We start from the raw sequence: 18,371 nt of genomic DNA, 5'->3' as shown, positions 1-18,371 counted from the left end.
AGTTCTATCAGATACAAGTCTCCTCTCTAGTTTTACACATAAACACATGGCAATCTAGTTGGTGTCCACACATTGACTCAGGTCAAATGATCTTTTCTATGCACCCATATAATATTGTAATGTGTTTGATGTAGACAGCGCAAGTTATGAAAATCTTTTCATGTGCTGTACTGGTAATTAATAGTCTTACTCTTTCAATTGAAATATAATTAAATATTTTTTAGTTAAAAATAAGTATGTATAAATTTTAAAATTTAAAAAGGAGGCATAGGAGGAGTCAAGATGGCAGAATAGGAGGATGCAGAATTTATCTCTCCTCACAAGTACATCAAGTGCACATCTGCAAATGGAACGATTCTCACAGAGCACCTGCTGAACATTGGTGGAAGACTTTGGACACCTGAAAGGACAAGAAAAATCTCCTCACAACTGGGTAGGACGAAAGAAGGAAAAACAGAAAAGAGGAATCAGAAAAGGGACCTACAACCCTGGAGCATTTGTGGGAAGTGGGAGGGGCACCCATCTGAGCAGGCTTGCCCGACCCTCAAGCCAAGGTCTCCTTGACCCGCATAGGCTCCAGGATCCTGAGTGCCACCCACTCCAAAGCCTCCTTGGGAAACATCCCTGGGCACTCCTGCCTGAGACAGGAATCCACCAGTGCTGGTGGGGGCTGAGTGCTAAAGCGTGGGGTTAAGAGAGCAGATCCAGGGAAAGGACTGCTGTTGGCTGTGCAGATACAACAGTGGGGGTGGGAGTAAGGGGCTCTGCGGCTGGGAATGCCCTTAGAGGAAGCGTGGTCTGCCTAGGAAATGAGGTGCCATCATTGAGTGGAATGCAATGGGTGGGGCCACCACCAGCCTCACATGCCAGCCCCTGCCTCCATGCGCACTGGGAAGGACTCCACCAGAGCGAGCGTGCCCCAGTCTGTTGCAACTACCTGCTGGTCTCTGCAGCGACAGGCACTTGGTGCATACCCCAGTTGTGGCTGCCACACTCCTCCCTGGCCTGAGTAAGTGTGCCCCAATCAGCCACTGCTTTTGTTCCCTCTTGCCTGGGTGGGGAACAGACGCCTGAGGGTGGTGCACATGGAGAGGTGGGGCCAAAACAAAAGCTGAGCTCCAGGGGCAGTGTGACTACACAGGCCATGGATTAAACCTCTGTGATCGGCTTGGTAAATCCTGCGTATGGGAATATATGAATAGACAATGAGTGTTCCCACAACCGAGACCAGTCTAGCTTTAGCAGCAGTGGACTCTGGGGGCAGGTACATGTGGTAGTTTGGTCAGGTGAGAGTCTGAGTGCCCCACTTGGCCCACAGCAGGTCCAGAGACCTACCTAGAGGTACTGGAGGGCCTCCTGGGGAGGCAGGGGTTGGCTGTGGCTCATTGTGGGAGCAAGGACGCTGACAAAGGAGGTGCCAGGAAAATATTCTTATTACTATTATTCCTTTTTTGTTTGCTTCATTTTGTTCAATTGTTGATGTTATTGTTTTCATTATTTATTTTTATTTTCAATATTTTTTATTTTTCTATTTTTACTTTTGTGTGTTTTTTTTTCCTGTTTTTGATTTTTTTCAATCATTTTTATGTGTTGGTTTTATGTTTTCTTTGCCTTTTTAAAAGGTATTAGTTTGCTTTCAGTTTTTGTTTTGTTTTTCATTTTTTTGTTTCATTAGTGTAGTCCTTATTGATTGTTCTCATTTTTGAGTTCTTTTGTTTGTCTGTTCTCTTGTTTTTTGTTTTCTATGTTTTATTTTTGTTTTTTCTGTCTGCTTCTTTGTTTCTTTCTGGTTGTATGGTTTTCTTTTTACAATTTGTCTTGGGCTTGGTTTGTTTGTTTTCTTCTTTTTGTGTGTGTGTGGGTTGTTGTTGCTGTTTGGTTTTGTTTTTGCTACTTGTCTTGGGTTTTTTTTGTCTGTTTGTTTTATTTTCCTTTTTTTCCCCCTCTGGTTATGCTACGTAGTTTGCAGGCTCTTGGTTCCCTGGCCAGGGGTTGGACCTGGGCTTCCAGGGTTGGAGCACCAAATCCAGGATGCTGGACTGCTAGAGAATTCCCGAGCCCAGGGAATATTAATCAGTGTGCGCTCTCCTGGAGGTATCCATCTCCACACCAAGACCTGACTCCACCCAACTGCCTGCAGGCTCCAGTGCTGGAAACCTCATGCCAAACAAAAGAAAGGAAGACACCTCACCCATCAGCAGACAGGATGCCTAAAGTCATACTATGCTCACAGACACCTCAAAACACACCACCTGATGTGGCCCTGCTCATCAGAGGGAAAAGCCTCAGCTCCACCCACCAGAGCACAGGCACCAGTCCCTCCCACCAGGAAGCCTACACAAGCTCCTGGACCAAACTCACTCACCAGGGGGAAGACAACAGAAACAATGGGAACTATGACACTGCAGCCTGAGGAAAAGAGACCACAAACACAGTAAATTAGACAAAACGAGACAACAGAGCAATATGTTGAAGATGAAGGAGCAAGGTAAAACCCCACAAGACCAAATAAATGAAGAGGAAATAGGCAATCTACCTGAAAAAGAATTCAGAGTATTGATAGTAAAGATGATCCAAGATCTCAGAAATAGAATGGAGGCACAGATTGAGAAGATACAAGAAATGTTTAACAAGGACCTAGAAGAACTAAAGAACAAACAACCAGTGATGAACAACACAATAACTGAAATGAAAAATGCACTAGAAGGAATCAATACCAGAATAACTGAGGCAGAAGAATGGTTAAGTGAGCTGGAAGACAAAATGGTGGAAATAACTGCCAGGGAGCAACACAAAGAAAAAAGAATGAAAAGAATTGAGGAAAGTCTCAGAGACCACTGGGACAACATTAAACACACCAACATTCGAATTATAGGGGTCCCAGAAAAAGAAGAGAAAGAGAAAGGGTCTGAGAAAATATTTGAAGAGATCATAGTTGAAAACTTCTCTAACATGGAAAAGGAAATAGTGACCAAAGTCCAGGAAGCGCAGAGAGTCCCATACAGGATAAACCCAAGGAGAAACATGCCCAGACACATATTAATCAAACTAACAAAAACTATATACAAAGAAAAAATTTTAAAAGCATCAGGGAAAAGCAACAAATAACATAAAAGGGAATCCCTGTAAGGTTATCAGCTGATGTTTCAACAGAACCTCTGCAGGCCAGAAGGGAGTGTCAGGATATATTTAAAGTGATGAAAACGAAAAACCTACAACCAAGATTACCCAGCAAGGATCTCATTCAGATTTGATGGAGAAATCAAAAGTTTTACACACAAGTAAAAGTTAAGAGAATTCAAAACCACCAAGCCAGCTTTAAAACAAATGCTAAAGGAACTTCTCTAAGTGGGAAACACAAGAGAAGAAAAAGACCTACAAAAACAAACCCAAAACAATTAAGGAAATGGTAATAGGAACATACATATTGATAATTACCTTAAATGTAAATGGATTAAATGCTCCAACCAAAAGACACAGACTGGCTGAATGGATACGAAAAGACCCATATATATGCTGTCTACAAGAGACCCACTTCAGACCTAGGGACACATACAGATTAAAAGTGAGGGGATGGAAAAAGATATTCTATGCAAATGGAAATCAAAAGAAAGCTGGGGTAGCAATACTCATATCAGACAAAATAGAGTTTAAAATAAAGACTTTTACAAGAGACAAAGAAGGACACTACATAATGATCAAGGGATCAATCCAAGAAGAAGATATAACAATTGTAAATATTTATGCACCCAACATAGGAGCACCTCAATATGTAAGGCAAATGCTAACAGCCATAAAAGGGGAAATCAACAGTAACACAATAATAGTGGGGTGCTTTAACACACCACTTACAACAATGGACAGATCATCCAGACAGAAAATTAATAAGGAAATGCAAGCCTTAAATGAGACATTAGACCAGATAGACTTAATTGATATTTTTAAGACATTCCATATGAAAGCAGCAAAATTTCTTCTCAGAATATTCTCCAGGAATATTCTCCAGGATAGATCACATCTTGGGTCACAAATCAAGCCTCAGTAAATTTAAGAAAATTGAAATTGTATCAAGCATCTTTTCTGACCAAAGTGCTATGAGATTAGAAATCAATTAAAGGAAAAATACTGTAAAAAAAGCAAACACATGGAAGCTAAACACTATGCTACTAAATAATCAAGAGATCACTGGAGAAATCAAAGAGGACATCAAAAAATACATACAAACAAATGACAATGAAAACACAACAACCGAAAACTTATGGAAGGCAGCAAAAGCAGTTCTAAGAGTCAAGTTTATAGCAATACAATCCTACTTCAAGAAACAAGAAAAATCCAAATACACAACCTAAACTTACACCTAAAGCAATTAGAGAAAGAATAACAAAAACAAAAACCCCAAAGTTAGTAGAAGGAAAGAAATCATAAAGATCAGAGCAGAAATAAATGAAATAGAAAGGAAGAAAAAAATAGCAAAGATCAATGAAATTAAAAGCTGTTTCTGGTTCTGTGAGAAGATAAACAAAATCGATAAATCTTTAGCAGGACTCATCAAGAGAAAGAGGGAGAGGACTCAAATCAATAAAATTAGAAATGAAAAAGGACAGATTACAACTGATACTGCAGAAATACAAAGGATCATGAGAGACTACTACAGGAAACTGTATGCCAATAAAATGGCAACCTGGAAGAAATGGACAAATTCTTAGAAAAGTACAACCTTCCAAGACTGAACCAGGAAGAAATAGAAAATATGAACAGACCAATCACAAGTAATAAAATTGAACTATGATTAAAAATCTTCCAATAAACAGAAGTCCAGGACCAGACGACTTCACAGGTGAATTTTATCAAACATTTAGAGAAGAGCTAACACCTATCCTTCTCAAACTCTTCCAAAATATTTCAGAGGGAGGAACATTCCCAAGCTCATTCTATGAGGTCGCCATCACCCTGATACCAAAACCAGACAAAGACATAACAGAAAAAGAAAATTACAGGTCAATTATCATGGATGAACATAGATGCAAAATCCTCAGCAAAATATTAGCAAACTAAAACCAACAACACATTAAAAGGATCATACACCATGATCTAGTGGGATTTATCCCAGTGATGCAAGGATTCTTCAATATATGCAAATCAAAATGTGATACACCATATTAACAAATTGAAGAATAAAAACAATATGATCATCTGAATAGATGTAGAGAAATCTTGACAAAATTTAACACCCATTTATGATAAAAACTCTCCAGAAAGTGGGCATAGAAGGAGCTTACCTCAACATAATAAAGGCCATATATGACAAACACACAGCCAACATCGTTCTCAATGGTGAAAAACTGAAACCATTTCCTCTAAGATCAGGGCCAAGACAAGGTTGCCCATTCTCACCACTATTATTCAACATAGTTTTTGAAGTTTTAGCCATGGCAATCAGAGAAGAAAAAGAAATAAAAGGAATCCAGACCAGAAAAGAAGGAAAACTGTCACTGTTTGCAGATGACATGATACTATAAATAGAGAATACTAAAGAAGCCACCAGAAAACTACTAGAACTAATCAATGAATTGGGTAAAGTTGCAGGATACAAAATTAATGCACAGAAATCTCTTGCATTCCTATACACTAACTATGCAAGATCAGAAAGAGAAATGAAGGAAATAATCCCATTTACCATCACATTCAAAGGAATAAAAAACCTAGGAATAAACATACTTAAGGAGGCAAAAGACCTATATGCTGAAAACTATAAGACACTGATGAAAGAAATCAAGGATGACACAAACAGATGGAGGGAGATACCATGTTCTTGGATTGGAAGAATCAATATTGTGCCCTATCAAATTACCAATGACATTTTTCACAGAACCAGAACAAAAAATTTTACAATTTGTATGGAAACACAAAAGACTCTGAATGGCCAATGCAGCCTTGAGAAAGAAAAATGAAGCTGGAGGAATCAGGCTCCCAGAGTTCAGACTATACTACAAAGCTACAGTAATCAAGACAGTATGGTACTGGCACAAGAACAGAAATATAGATCAAGGGATCATTATGGAAAGACCAGAGATAAACCCACACACCTATGGTCACCTAATGTATGACAAAGGAGGCAAGAATATACAATGGAGAAAAGACAGTCTCTTCAATAAGTGGTGATGGGAAAAATGGATAGCTACATGTAAAAGAATGGAATTAGAACACTCCTTAACACCATACACAAAAATAAACTCAAAATGGATTGAAGACCTAAATGTAAGGCCAGACGCTATGAAACTCTGAGAGGAAAACATAGGAAGAACACTCTTTGACATAAATTGCAGCAAGATCGTTTTTGACCCACCTCCTAGAGTAATGAAAACAAAAATAACAAATGGGTCCTAATGAAACTTAAAAGCTTTTGCACAGTCAAGGAAACCATAAATAAGACGAAAAGACAACCCTCAGATTGGGAGTAAATATTTGCAAATGAAGCAACTGACAAAGGATTAATCTCCAAAATATACAAACAACCCATGAAGCTCAATATCAAAAAAATAAACAACACAATGCAAAAATGGGTGAAGACCTAAATAGACATTTCTCCAAAGAAGACATACAGATGGCCAACAAACACATGAAAAGATGCTCAAAATCACTAATTATTAGAGAAATGCAAATCAAAACTACAATGAGGTATCACCCCACACCAGTCAGAATGGCCATCATTAAAAAATCTGCAAACAATAAATGCTGGAGAGGGTGTGGAGAAAAGCAAACCGTCTTACACTGTTGGTGGGAATGTAAATTGACAAAGCCACTATAGAGAACAGTATGGATATTCTTTAAAAACTAAAAATAGAACTACTATATGATCCAGCAATCCCACTACTGGGCATATACCCAGAGAAAACCATAATTCAAAAAGACATATGCACCCAAATGTTCATTGCAGCACTATTTACAACAGCGAAGACATGGAAGCAACCCAAATGTCCATCAACAGAGGAACAGCTAAAGAAGTTGTGGTACATATGTAGAATGGAATATAACTCAGTCATAAAAAGGAACGAAATTGTGTTATTTCCAGAGACCTGGGTGGACCTAGAGACTGTCATTCAGAGTGAGGTCAGAAAGAGAAAAGCAAATATAGTATATTCACACATATATGTGGAATCTAGAAAAATGGTTTAGATGATCTTATTTGCAAAGCAGAAATAGAGACACAGTTGTAGAGAACGAGTATATGGATACCAAGAGGGAAGTGGGTGGTGGGATGAATTGGCACATGGGGACTGACATATATACCCCACTATGTATAAAATAGGTAACTAATGAGAACCTACTGTATAGCACAGGGAACTCTACTAAGTGCCTTGTGGTGACCTAAATGGCAAGGAAATCCAAAAATGAGGGGATATGTGTATACATATGGCTGATTCAATTTGCTGTACAGCAGAAACTGACACAGCAGTGTAAAGCAACTATAATCCAATAAAAATAAAACAAAATAAAATAATGAAAAGGAGTCATACTACTGATGCAGAATCAAAAGGAGATGTAGAAACTAGCACTAGAACCAGAATAGTAAAGAAAAAGGAGCCTTGCTGAAAGTATGTTGGAAATTTCATGATGAACAGCAATTGCAATTTGTTGGAGCAGAGCAAAAGGAAAAAAGCTATTTGTTTGTTGTGTAAAAAATGGACAATATTAAGAGACATTTTTATCAAAGACATAGTGAATTTGGTAACTTGCTTCTCAACAGTCAAAAAGAATTGATGACATTAGTCACCTGTAATCAAAACTAAATGTACAACAAAACATTTTGAAGTGATTTTAAACAGAATCTGAGATGATTCTGTATCTTTATGATACTCATGTTCAGTCTTCTAAAACAGATTCCTGAAAAGTGTCATGTATACCATTGTTAAATCATTCAGTAAATATTTGCAAATGCTATGGATCAATGCCAGACAATGGAACTCTTAAAAGAAATAGAACACAATACATTTAATATCTGTGTTCTTTGCCTGTACTTGTTGGTTAAGTCATGGAAGAAATATACAGAGAGTTATTGTATTGTTAAGTCCAATTCAAGATTTCATTAAAACAAAAAAATGCTTTCCAAATATTCAATAATTAAAGACAAAAAAATACTTAAAGACAAAAAAATGGCAGAGTAATTTATATTTTCTCATTGATATCAGACTACATGTAAATGAGCTTAATTTGAAGTTCCTAAAAAAAAAAAAAGGAAATGCTAGCTAACTTAGCTAAATAGGCACAAAATTTCGTGTTAAAATTTAAACTTTTCAGAGTACAATACAATGAAATTAATTTTACACATTTTCTAACATAAATCAATTTTAAGAAAAATTTGAAGAATGATTTGCTGATATTGATAAATTTATAGTTGCTTATAAATTTATGTAATACCCTTTTGAATTTAATGTTAAAAATATGACTTAAGTATCAGTAAGCTTATTTAACTTGGACAGAGATAGTTTTGAAACTGATGCTATTGCTTCAAAGTCAAATCAAATCTTCTAAAAAAAAGAAGAACCAGTTGTGTTAATGTACATGCATATATTAAAAGAAAATAATTTTTTGGTACGTGATTAATTTATTGGGACTTTTAGGTATGTTTGGAATTATTAGGGTATGTGATTCTGCTTTTTCGATTGCAAATTTTATGAAATCTAATAGAGATCAAGCATTTCTAATAAAAACTTGGCATCCAAATTGAGACATACTCTAAGTATAAAATACATAGTGGATTTATAAAATTTAGCATGAAAAATGTAAACTATCTCATTCATAATATGCTATATTGATTACAATTCAAGATGATAACATCTTGAGTATTTTCAGTCAAATATAAAATATACTAAAATTAATTTCATCTGCTTAAATATGACCACTAGAAAATTTTAAATTACATACATGTCTCAAATATCATTTCTACTGAGCACTTGTATATATCCAGAAATGGAATTCCTGAGTTATAAAATATTTTATGGTTCTACACTTGAAAATAATGCCAAATTGTTTTCCAAAGTCTCTGGATTATCAGCATCAACATCACCAGAGAACATGTTAAAATGCAAATTCCCAGGCTGAATCAGAAACTCTGGAGGTGTGGCCCAGCAATCTGTATTTCCAAGTGACACAAACTCAAGTTTGAGAAATCACTGGCCTAGTACTTAGAACAGACTTTAAAATACTCTGTACTTAGAAGAAATATGCCATTTTGGAAAGGGAAGTCCTATCTTTGTTATGGTCATATTTTTGAATGTTTACAACATCTACAAATCTTGGAGACAAAAATAGGCTTCTATAGCCTCCTGGTATTGAGAGCCATGCCTCTGGTGAAAGTGACTGAAAGCCACCTTTAAACAACCTAGTCACCCTAGTGCAGAAGAAAGGACTCAGGCTTCAGAACCCGAATACCAGCACCAGCACTTCTTAGCTGTGAAGTCTTAAAAGGTCTTTTACCTCCTGGAGCTTTGGTATTCTCCATCATAAAGTGGGAATTATAGCACATACCTCAAAATATGGTTGTGAGGATTAACAAGGCTCACACAAAGTGCTAGACACAGAAAAGGGACACCATAAATAGTAGCCTTATAAAACTAAAGCTCTGATCAGGAGCATGTGGCCAGTGAATAAGAGCCATTATCCTAGGCTTCTTTGGAAATGACCCTTTGTGAAGTACCTTCCCTAGTAAAGCAACTATATTTTCCATACCTGGAAAACAAAATGGAAGCAACTGTGAGCCCCAGTTTGGGCAGATCTCAGAAAGGGCCTTAAAACTCTATGTTTAGGAATTTTGTATTATAATCTAACTCTACCCTGACCAACAGGTTGGCTGATAGCCACTTGGCTATATAAATTAACTGGAACTTCTATTTCTGATCAAGATGGAGTAACGGGGCCCAGATTTACCCTTCTGCCTAAAACAACTAAAAAAATAGACAAGATGTATGAGAATGGCACTCAAGGCATTCACTGGACATAGGCAATAAAGAACAGTGACCCCTGAGGGATGGGAAACAAGCAAGGTAAGCCGTATCCACTTACTGCCTGCAGAGAGATTTTAGGCTGTGCCCGGGAAAGAGTTCTAGAGAGGAGAGAGCTACACAGAGAGAATTCTGGAGAGGTGTAGAGGCTTTCCGTCAAGTGCTCAGCAGAGTGCTGATTGTCACATACACATGAGGAAACAGGCTGGGGAAAGAACCACGAAAAAGAGACAATAATCCTTAGAGATCACACAGAGATGGGAATGGTGCCTGTTTCCATCTGCCAGAGAGGAAAATCTCATCATTCAGGAGCATTGGTTAGAGTACAAAGATGGGTCTTACTTCAATAAAAGGGGAAAAATACCCTTAGATTAAATACAGCTCTGGTCCTGCACAACAATGCTTAAAAGAATCAAATTGTTTGTTTCCAAGTAATTTAGGCACATACCAGGACAAAGATCAGGAATATTTATAGGAATACAAAAATATCCAACACCCAACAAATTAAAATTCACAATACCTGACATATAATAAAAAATTACCAGGCATGCAAAGAAGCAGAAAAATATGACCCATAATGAAGAGAAAAGCCAATCAACTGAAACTAACTGAGAAATGATAGAATTAGTAGACAAGGATATTGAAACAATTATTATGACTATATTTCATATGTTCAGAAGCTAGAGGGAAGAACATGTTAAGTGAAGACATGGAAGATATTAAAAAAAGACCAAGTTGAACTTCTAGAGATGAAAACTACATCGTCTGAAATGAAAAAATGCATTGGGTGGGATTAACAAGAGATTATACATTTCAGAAGAAAAGATTAGTGAACTTGAAGGGGATGCAGTAGAAACTATCCAAAATGAAACACAGAAAAAAGACTGGAAAAAAATTAACAGGGCATCAGTGAATTGTGGGGCAATATCAAGTGATTAAATAAACCTATAACTGGAGTCCCCAAAGAAGTGGAGGGGGGACTAAAAAAAATTTGAAAAATAATGGTTGAAAACTTCCAAACTTGATGAAAACTAAGTCCACAAATCCAAAACACAAAACAAACTTCAAACACAAGAAAGATGAAGAAAACTACGTGGAGTCTCATAATCAAATTGCCCAAAAATAAACGATAAAGAGAAAATTTTAAAAGCAGACAGAAAAGACACATTTATACAGAAGAACAAAGATAAGGAAAAGAGTAAATGATTTCTCTTAACATCAGGAACAAAATTAGGATGTCTAATCTCACCACTTCTATTCAGCTTTTTAAATTTCTTACAAAGTTTAACATACACCTACCACACAGCCCAGCCACTTCATTCCCAGAGATTTATCCAAGAGAAATGCGTATGTCTACACATAGACCTGTACACAAGTGACCAAAGTGGCTTTAATTGTAATCCTTAAAAAAATGGAAACGACCCAAATGTCCATCAACAAGTGGGTGGATAAACAGTGAACAAAGTATTGTATATCCATACAATAAAATACTACTCAGTAATAAAAAGCAACAAACTATTGATACACACTCTAACATGAATAAATCCCAAATTAATTATTCTGGGTGAAAGAAATCAGACCCATTCCCTCCCCCCAAAAAAGTACATTATGAATAATTAAACTTATATAAAAATCTAGAAAAAGTAAACTAATCTACAGTGATAGCTTAGCAGTGGTTGCCTGGGGATATGAGAGAAGAGAAGGGCAGGAAGGAGAAATTACAAAGGTTTATGAGGAACCTTTGTGGGTGAAAGATATGTTTATCCTAATTTTGGTAATGGTTTCATGGCTGTATACAAATGTCAAAACTTATCAAATTTTATACTTTAAACACATGCAGTTTCTTATATGTCAGTTATATTTCAATGAAGCTGTTAACTTTTAAAGTTGATTTAAACTGAGTAAAATTAAAAGTTCAGTTCATCAGTTACACTAGTCACATTTCAAGTTTTGAATTGCCACGTGCAGGTCATGGCTATCATTGTGGACAGTACAAGTGTAGGACATTTTCATCACTGCTCAGAGCAGCTGATCTAACTAACACATTAAAAGAGCACCTGTTTCTTTCATTCCTCCTCCATCTACCTACCCCGAACTTCAAAACTGGGAATAAGCATGGCAGCATGGCACTGATATATAAATTACGGGAGAAGTTTTAAAAGCAGATTTTATTAAGTTTAATGTAAGTTTAATGTAAAATACACCTTCTATTCATAAACATATATAGCACACTATTTCCTCACCTAGGTATCACAGCTCCTATGGATTACATTTAATTAGTTTCTTCCAAAGCTCAAGTTGAAGGCAATTTTAAACTAACTGACATGGGAAAAATGAAACAGACAGCACTGTCTCGGAACATACTTTTTCCTTGTAAGCAAAGTGGTTATAGCTAAAACATAACTCCTAAAAGAGAATATACATTTTTTTCATATACTTACAGATATTTTATGAGTTAGTCTGAAATACGTAGCGTGTTTCAGAATAAGCTACATAATGCAACTAAATTTTCTTATTTAAAAGAATCAAGCATATAACTCACAATAAATATAAACACAAGTTTCAACTGTAAGAACAGATGTAAAAAGAGAAGACTATGGTATACATGGAAATGTTTCACATTCAAGTTCATAAAATTAGGACAGAGAAGTCGTTAAACTTAGTATTCTTACGGACGCTTTTTTCCTTCTCTCTCTATAGCTTTCAGTTTTAAGAGGGGTGATTTTATTTAAAAAGACTCAAACTCTCTTTTCTGTTTCCTCCTACCACCCCCCCACCCGTCCGTGTAGCCTGTGGACTTGGGAGGCAGAGTCTATGTTTGCTCTGTGTTTTTGTTTCAGTATACAGCACTCAGGGCTGGAATCTTCAACCCGCCCTGTTCCAAAGGCTGATACACTAAACCTTGATGCACAGTTTGATGTCTGAGCCATCTCTGTCTTAGAAATGGATACAGAAAAAGGCAATTGGGGCTGGGGGGAGAGGGGAGGCTGGTGGCCAGTGTAGACCAATCAACCAAGACAACCCCCAAACAGTGTATTGTAGTCGATAAGCAAGAAGTATAAAAATAGAACCCAAGTCCCTCTGTTGTTTGTAGAAGCAGAACTCACAAGCCAGTTTCACTTACTTTTTTACACCGACAGAGCCATTTTCCTTGTTTTCCATGTCAACAGATAGCATGGGGAGGCTGCAGGGTTCCTTTACTTCAGCAACTAATCAATAAGGGAGAAAAGCTTGTGTTTAATTCTTAGAAAGTGAGAGAAGAATATATATTCTGAATCGGAAACATAATGGCCCCTTTTACAGCCTCACACCAGTTCACGTATGTTTGCTTACATCTCTAGTTCCCTCAGCGACTAGAGAGACGTGATTAAACCTAAAGAACTGGAGGAGACGTATTGGGGTGCTTTCCTCTGTACTGGCACTCCCTGCCTTGACAATAAGCATTTGCAAATGAAATTGAATCCTCGTTCAAAACAAGTGCTGTGTGAACTGGCACAGCTTCCTCTGGGTGCCAAGCTCTCACTTAAGACATTGCAACTTACAAATGAGTCAAAGTTGAGAAAAACAATCCCCCTTTTCCTCCCCTTCCCACCACAGGCTATGATTTCTTCTTTTCTTACTGTATTTGTTTTTCTGTCCACTCCCACTGCTCCTCTATTTTTTCATTGTGATGCAAAAGAGCACTTAAAGCTTTCGTCAGCAAGTATTCCCCTACCTCACGTATTCTCAATGAAAACCTCAAAAACCTGTCTGTGAGATGGCCACACTGTGGTAAATCTGGAAGCTCACAAAAATGTCAGATAGCCTTTAGCACAGAAAGGTGGTGCTGGTGTGTGTGTGTGTGTGTGTGTGTGTGTGTGTAAGAGAGGGTAGGCAACTCGTTAGATTTATATAAAAATCATCAAAAATTCAAGGAGATATAGTAGCATCCATCACTTTGTCTTTTTGTTTAGTAGGAAGAGGACTGAAAAAATAAAATCCCTCCACAATTAATATGCAATTAGCAGGATGAAAAATCTATGAACAAAACTGCTGGAAAAAAAAAAAAAACTAGTTCTGAAACGTGCTTGTTCTTCTGCAGCTGAAGCCATAAATTAAATACATTTCCTCTCAAATCACTTTATAGTTCGGCACTCCTTCCCCTAGGGATTACTCTGACATGACAAGTGCATCATTCATTTAGTATAGTCACAAGATTTTATCACTGTTAGAGAAGTAGATGATTAACAAATAATACTGTTAAGTGTGGGATTATCTTCACTGCTGATACATACGCGCGCACGCACACACACACACACACACACACACAAACTTCCAGTCGCTAAACCACTTAGATCATCCATAGAGAAATCCAACATTTAAGATACATATAGGTATTAACATACATCCACACACCGTTATAGAGTAGACAGAAGATAGTGCAGCTTGCTCCATGCCAAAAGAATGATTTCACTTCAGTTGGAAACTGTTACACATTCACCATTTTCTAAGCATCTCGGAAACAAAACAAAACAAAACACTCACAATGATACTCTGCAACACCACACTACATTGTCTTATTATTATTTTCTTTTTTTGTGGAAGAGTAAAAAGAAAACCTACCTAGAAGCAACTAAAACATGTCATTTTTTATAGGCTTATCAAGAACAGCCAAAGAAACCCCAATGTTTTCTTTCACAAAGTAGGCTGGCAAAGGAATTCAATAAGGAGGTACAATTTGACACAGTGAAATAAAACCAGGCTGGCTCTCAGCCAACATGACGTTAGGAATCACACACAAGCTGCACCAACTGCCTTCTGGTTCATGGCTGACTTTTTAAAGCTACAGTGTGCCTGTTCACTTTTGCTAACTACCTTCAGCACAATTAGTGGAAGTGAATGAATGAATCATGAGTCTCCAAACTGCAGAATTCTCCCTGCACCTATCTCGTTCAAAGAAAAACAAGCTATATCAAGAGCCTCTTATTTTCTCCCTCCCCTTCATTGTTTCTGCATCATATGTCTTTGCTGCTGTTCTGAGCATGAATGCCATGTGTCAAACTATTTCTTTTTCTTTCCTGTAGGAGAAAAGAGAAAATAAGAGAAAGCCTGGTGCTTAGGCGCTATACCCAGTGAACACCCAGAAGCTGCAGTCCTGTTACCCTTTCTTCCTAGTTGAGACTTGCCAACAAAGTTTCCAGGGCTGGCTTTTAAGTAATCTCTTTGTGAGAATAAGGAAAGCAGTGCCCAGATGAAAATCCTTTTATTTCATTATGCAGGAAGTCACATATTTCAGAGAGGATGCAAAGTAGATGACCAGATCTCCTGAGAATGCCCACATTCTTTAATTTTGGCATTCATCCTACCAGATGAAGTCAGCAAAAAATTCAAAATAAAACAAACCTTATTCTACAAAACAAAAACAATTAGTCTGGGAGGTTTCATTTTAACTGTTTATCCCAGTTGCGTAAAAAGCATAATTCAACAGATTCAACACTTATTTTCTATGAGCACCTGGTATTATATTAGTTACACATGAAAAGAAGAACTTGTGCCAGCCCCCAAATTCGTAGTATCTTCCACCACCATCCTAGGTCCCAGTTCTGGTAAGTGGGAGATGGAGTAGGGGCTGGGCATGATCTTTTGATTAAGTTACCCCGGTCAACCTCACAGTTCTCTTGCTTGCTTGGCTGGGAACTAGTGCTCAAGGGAAACATTCCCATTCCACAAATGTGCTGTACATACACTAGAAACATAAATGGTTGTCAGTGAAATAAACACCAATCAATATTTGCACACTTTTATGTCAAGATGTCAACAAAACCTCTCAAGGTAGGGCAGAGAATTACAGGTTCTCAAGAAGGATCCTAGAAAAAGTCATCTGCTGCTGTAATAGGGTGTAGACTTCAGGCAGAACTGAGGAGAAAGCTGCTGGTCTCCCTTTTCTTTAGTACTTTTTAAGGGAACTAGAAGATCAGCAACTATGATCCAAATTTGCAACCTGAATTTCAAAGTCAATTTTCCCCCTTATTGCAGAAATTATATTAGAAATTTTCAACTTCTTGAAAGATCGTTGCTGAGAAAAATTTCAAGGGCTCTCTCTGCCCGTCTTTGCCATTGCCCCCTTGAAAGAGCAAATAATAATAATTTAGGAAAGAATTCTAAATGTTCTTATATTTTTGAGTACCATTTTTTAAGCACGGCTCAAACAGGTGGGTTTTTTTTTGTTTTACCACCACTGATCAAAATGATGAACTCTTCTGGAGATAGAGCATTCTTTCACCAACAGATTCCATAATGCTTTTGGGTTTGATCTGAAATTTCTCAACTGTTTTCCAACTAAATTCAAATGGAAGGGCACTGGGCTGTGAGTCCTGAGGGCAAGGGACAGAGAACAGGGTGTCCTGACAGCACTGTCATGCCACTGCTCAGAAAAAATCAGGTTCAGCACGCCACTCTTGAAAGGAAAGAGGCAAAGAAAATGTAGTCATGCTGACTCTTCCTTAGACACACTCACAGGAGAAAGGATTCTGTGAAGTTTCTCCAGGAATTTCTTCCTACATATAGAAAAGGACATCCCTTCCTGTCTTGCCTGCTGTGATCAAAAGTTTGCCTGTACACAAGGGTATGGGTTTCAGGAGGTGTTGTGAAAAACCAATCCCATTTTATACAAAATGAGCCACAAATTCTGACAACAGGAGGTTTCACTCATCAGCTAGTTTCTAACTTTGGAATAAACTGACATTTGTGGGTATAAGTATATATACTAGTACTCAACCACTTCCTCTTCATTCCCTCCACCAAACTGTTTGATATTAACCCTCTTCTCTGCTAATAAAAATTATGTGTATTTGTGTGTAGTGTGGTGTCTGGTTGTGTGTGGTGCATAGCATAAAGGCAGTGTGTGTGATGAGTGTATGTGTACGCTGTGTAATATGTGCGTGTTTGTGGTGTGTGTAGTGTGTGGTATTTGTGTGTTGGCAGAATGTGTAGTGTGCACAGTGTTTGTGTGTATGTGTGTCTGTAGTGTGTAAGCGTAGAGTGAGAGATACACATGCAAACCGACAAGACCTTCTGATCCAGGATATCATGGGACGTGCTAAAATAACTTCGGAGATCCTCCTGCTAGGATTCTGGAGCAGAACTTTCGGGGACACTTGGGAATGGTCTCAGATAGCAGGGGACATGGGTCAGAAAGGACGGGAAACTGGCGCCTCGATCTGCTGCTTTTATTGATCCGCACTCATCTCCCAGAGACCCAGTGCCCTCCCCCAGGAACCTCCCGCCGGCCTTGTCTCCACGAGTGGGCCCACAGGCGCATCCAGCCTGCGTCCCAGAGCGCAGACCTGGGTGCACAGGGCTGCAGAAGTAATCTCGAGAAGCCGCCCGAGGGCACGGCCGAGCTCAACGGGTCCCCAAGGGCATCTCAAGGAAAACTAAGGAAGGCCTGGAGAGGGGGCGGTGGGGGCAGAACAGAGGGCAGCAGAGGAGATGCCAGAGAGCCTCTTGGACCAGCTGGTCCCGTCCGATAGCCAAACGACTCGCTTGTGGCACTGGTGACAGAGGGGAAAGTTTCTGGCTAAGACTTTCAAGAAGAAACCGTTCGTCCTTGAGACTGGGGACTCCCCGGGGGAGTTCGTCTTTGGAAAGGGAGTGGGGGGGGTGTGGCGCTCGCTGTGCGTCCAGCCGAGCCGTGCCACCTCCCGGTCCCAGCCTGCGAGCTCTGCCCCGCAGCCCGCGGTGAGCCGCAGCTCTCCGCGGAGCCGGGCACGCTTCTGCCCCCAGTTCCACTCCAGGGTGACAGATTCCACGCTCGGGGGTGCAAGAAGCTGCAGGAGCACCGGACACACAGTAGAGACGAGGGAGGGCAGGGCGGTTTTTATTGTGGCTTTCTTCGTTTCCTTCCATCCTGGAGAGGGGGGAAGACGGGCGAGTTCCCAGCGCGCTCGCAGCACGAGCGGATCACTTACCTCCCCGCATGGCCGGCGCCGGGAGGCTTTACCCCGCACAGAGCTCGCCGGCCGCCACGCGCCCAGCCCCAATGCAGCCGGCCGGGAGCGCTGGGCACGCCGGGACTTGTAGTCTCCGCGGGCGGGGTAGGGGTCCAAGGGCTGAGGCGGCTCGGAAGCCGAGAGGCCCGGAAGGGAAGGGACGAGGCCGGGGCGTTGAGAAGGTAAGGGAGGACATTTGCAAGAACTTAAAACCTCCTGGGAGCTGGAGGTGGGAAACATTCCAAGAGAGACTTTTAAATTGGGGGTCTTCAGGCTAATACCATTTTTTCTTCCCGCCTGACTCACATGTGGCAACTCTGATGAAGTTATTAGCTGGGTTTTGGCAGTTATGACAAGTAGAGATTTGCCGGGCCAAGCCCATATTGTTTAGGGCCTTACG

At 39.2% G+C, this 18,371-nt stretch overlaps 1 protein-coding gene across 2 annotated transcripts in view; it reads right to left on the bottom strand.

Moving 5' to 3' along the window:
* SAMD13 (sterile alpha motif domain containing 13) overlaps nucleotides 1-18,021 on the bottom strand; it is a 46,306-nt gene extending 28,285 nt beyond the window's left edge. Inside the window, exons 1-3 of one of the 2 annotated variants that reach the window (XM_060084851.1) lie at nucleotides 17,951-17,983; nucleotides 14,397-14,495; nucleotides 13,126-13,210 (exon numbers count right to left, since the gene is read on the bottom strand). In XM_060084851.1, coding sequence (XP_059940834.1) covers nucleotides 13,126-13,178 — 53 coding nt within the window. In that variant the 5' untranslated portion in view covers nucleotides 13,179-13,210; nucleotides 14,397-14,495; nucleotides 17,951-17,983. Of the gene's footprint in view, nucleotides 1-13,125; nucleotides 13,211-14,396; nucleotides 14,496-17,950 lie in introns of both variants that reach the window. The other variant, XM_060084841.1, reaches the window with a different exon arrangement.
* Nucleotides 18,022-18,371: the final 350 nt, after the last annotated feature.

Source organism: Mesoplodon densirostris, chromosome 2 (assembly GCF_025265405.1).
Source record: "Mesoplodon densirostris isolate mMesDen1 chromosome 2, mMesDen1 primary haplotype, whole genome shotgun sequence".
Lineage (NCBI taxonomy): Eukaryota > Metazoa > Chordata > Mammalia > Artiodactyla > Ziphiidae > Mesoplodon > Mesoplodon densirostris.
Note: the sequence above shows the minus strand (reverse complement) of the source record. Positions and strands in the feature narration are given on the sequence as shown.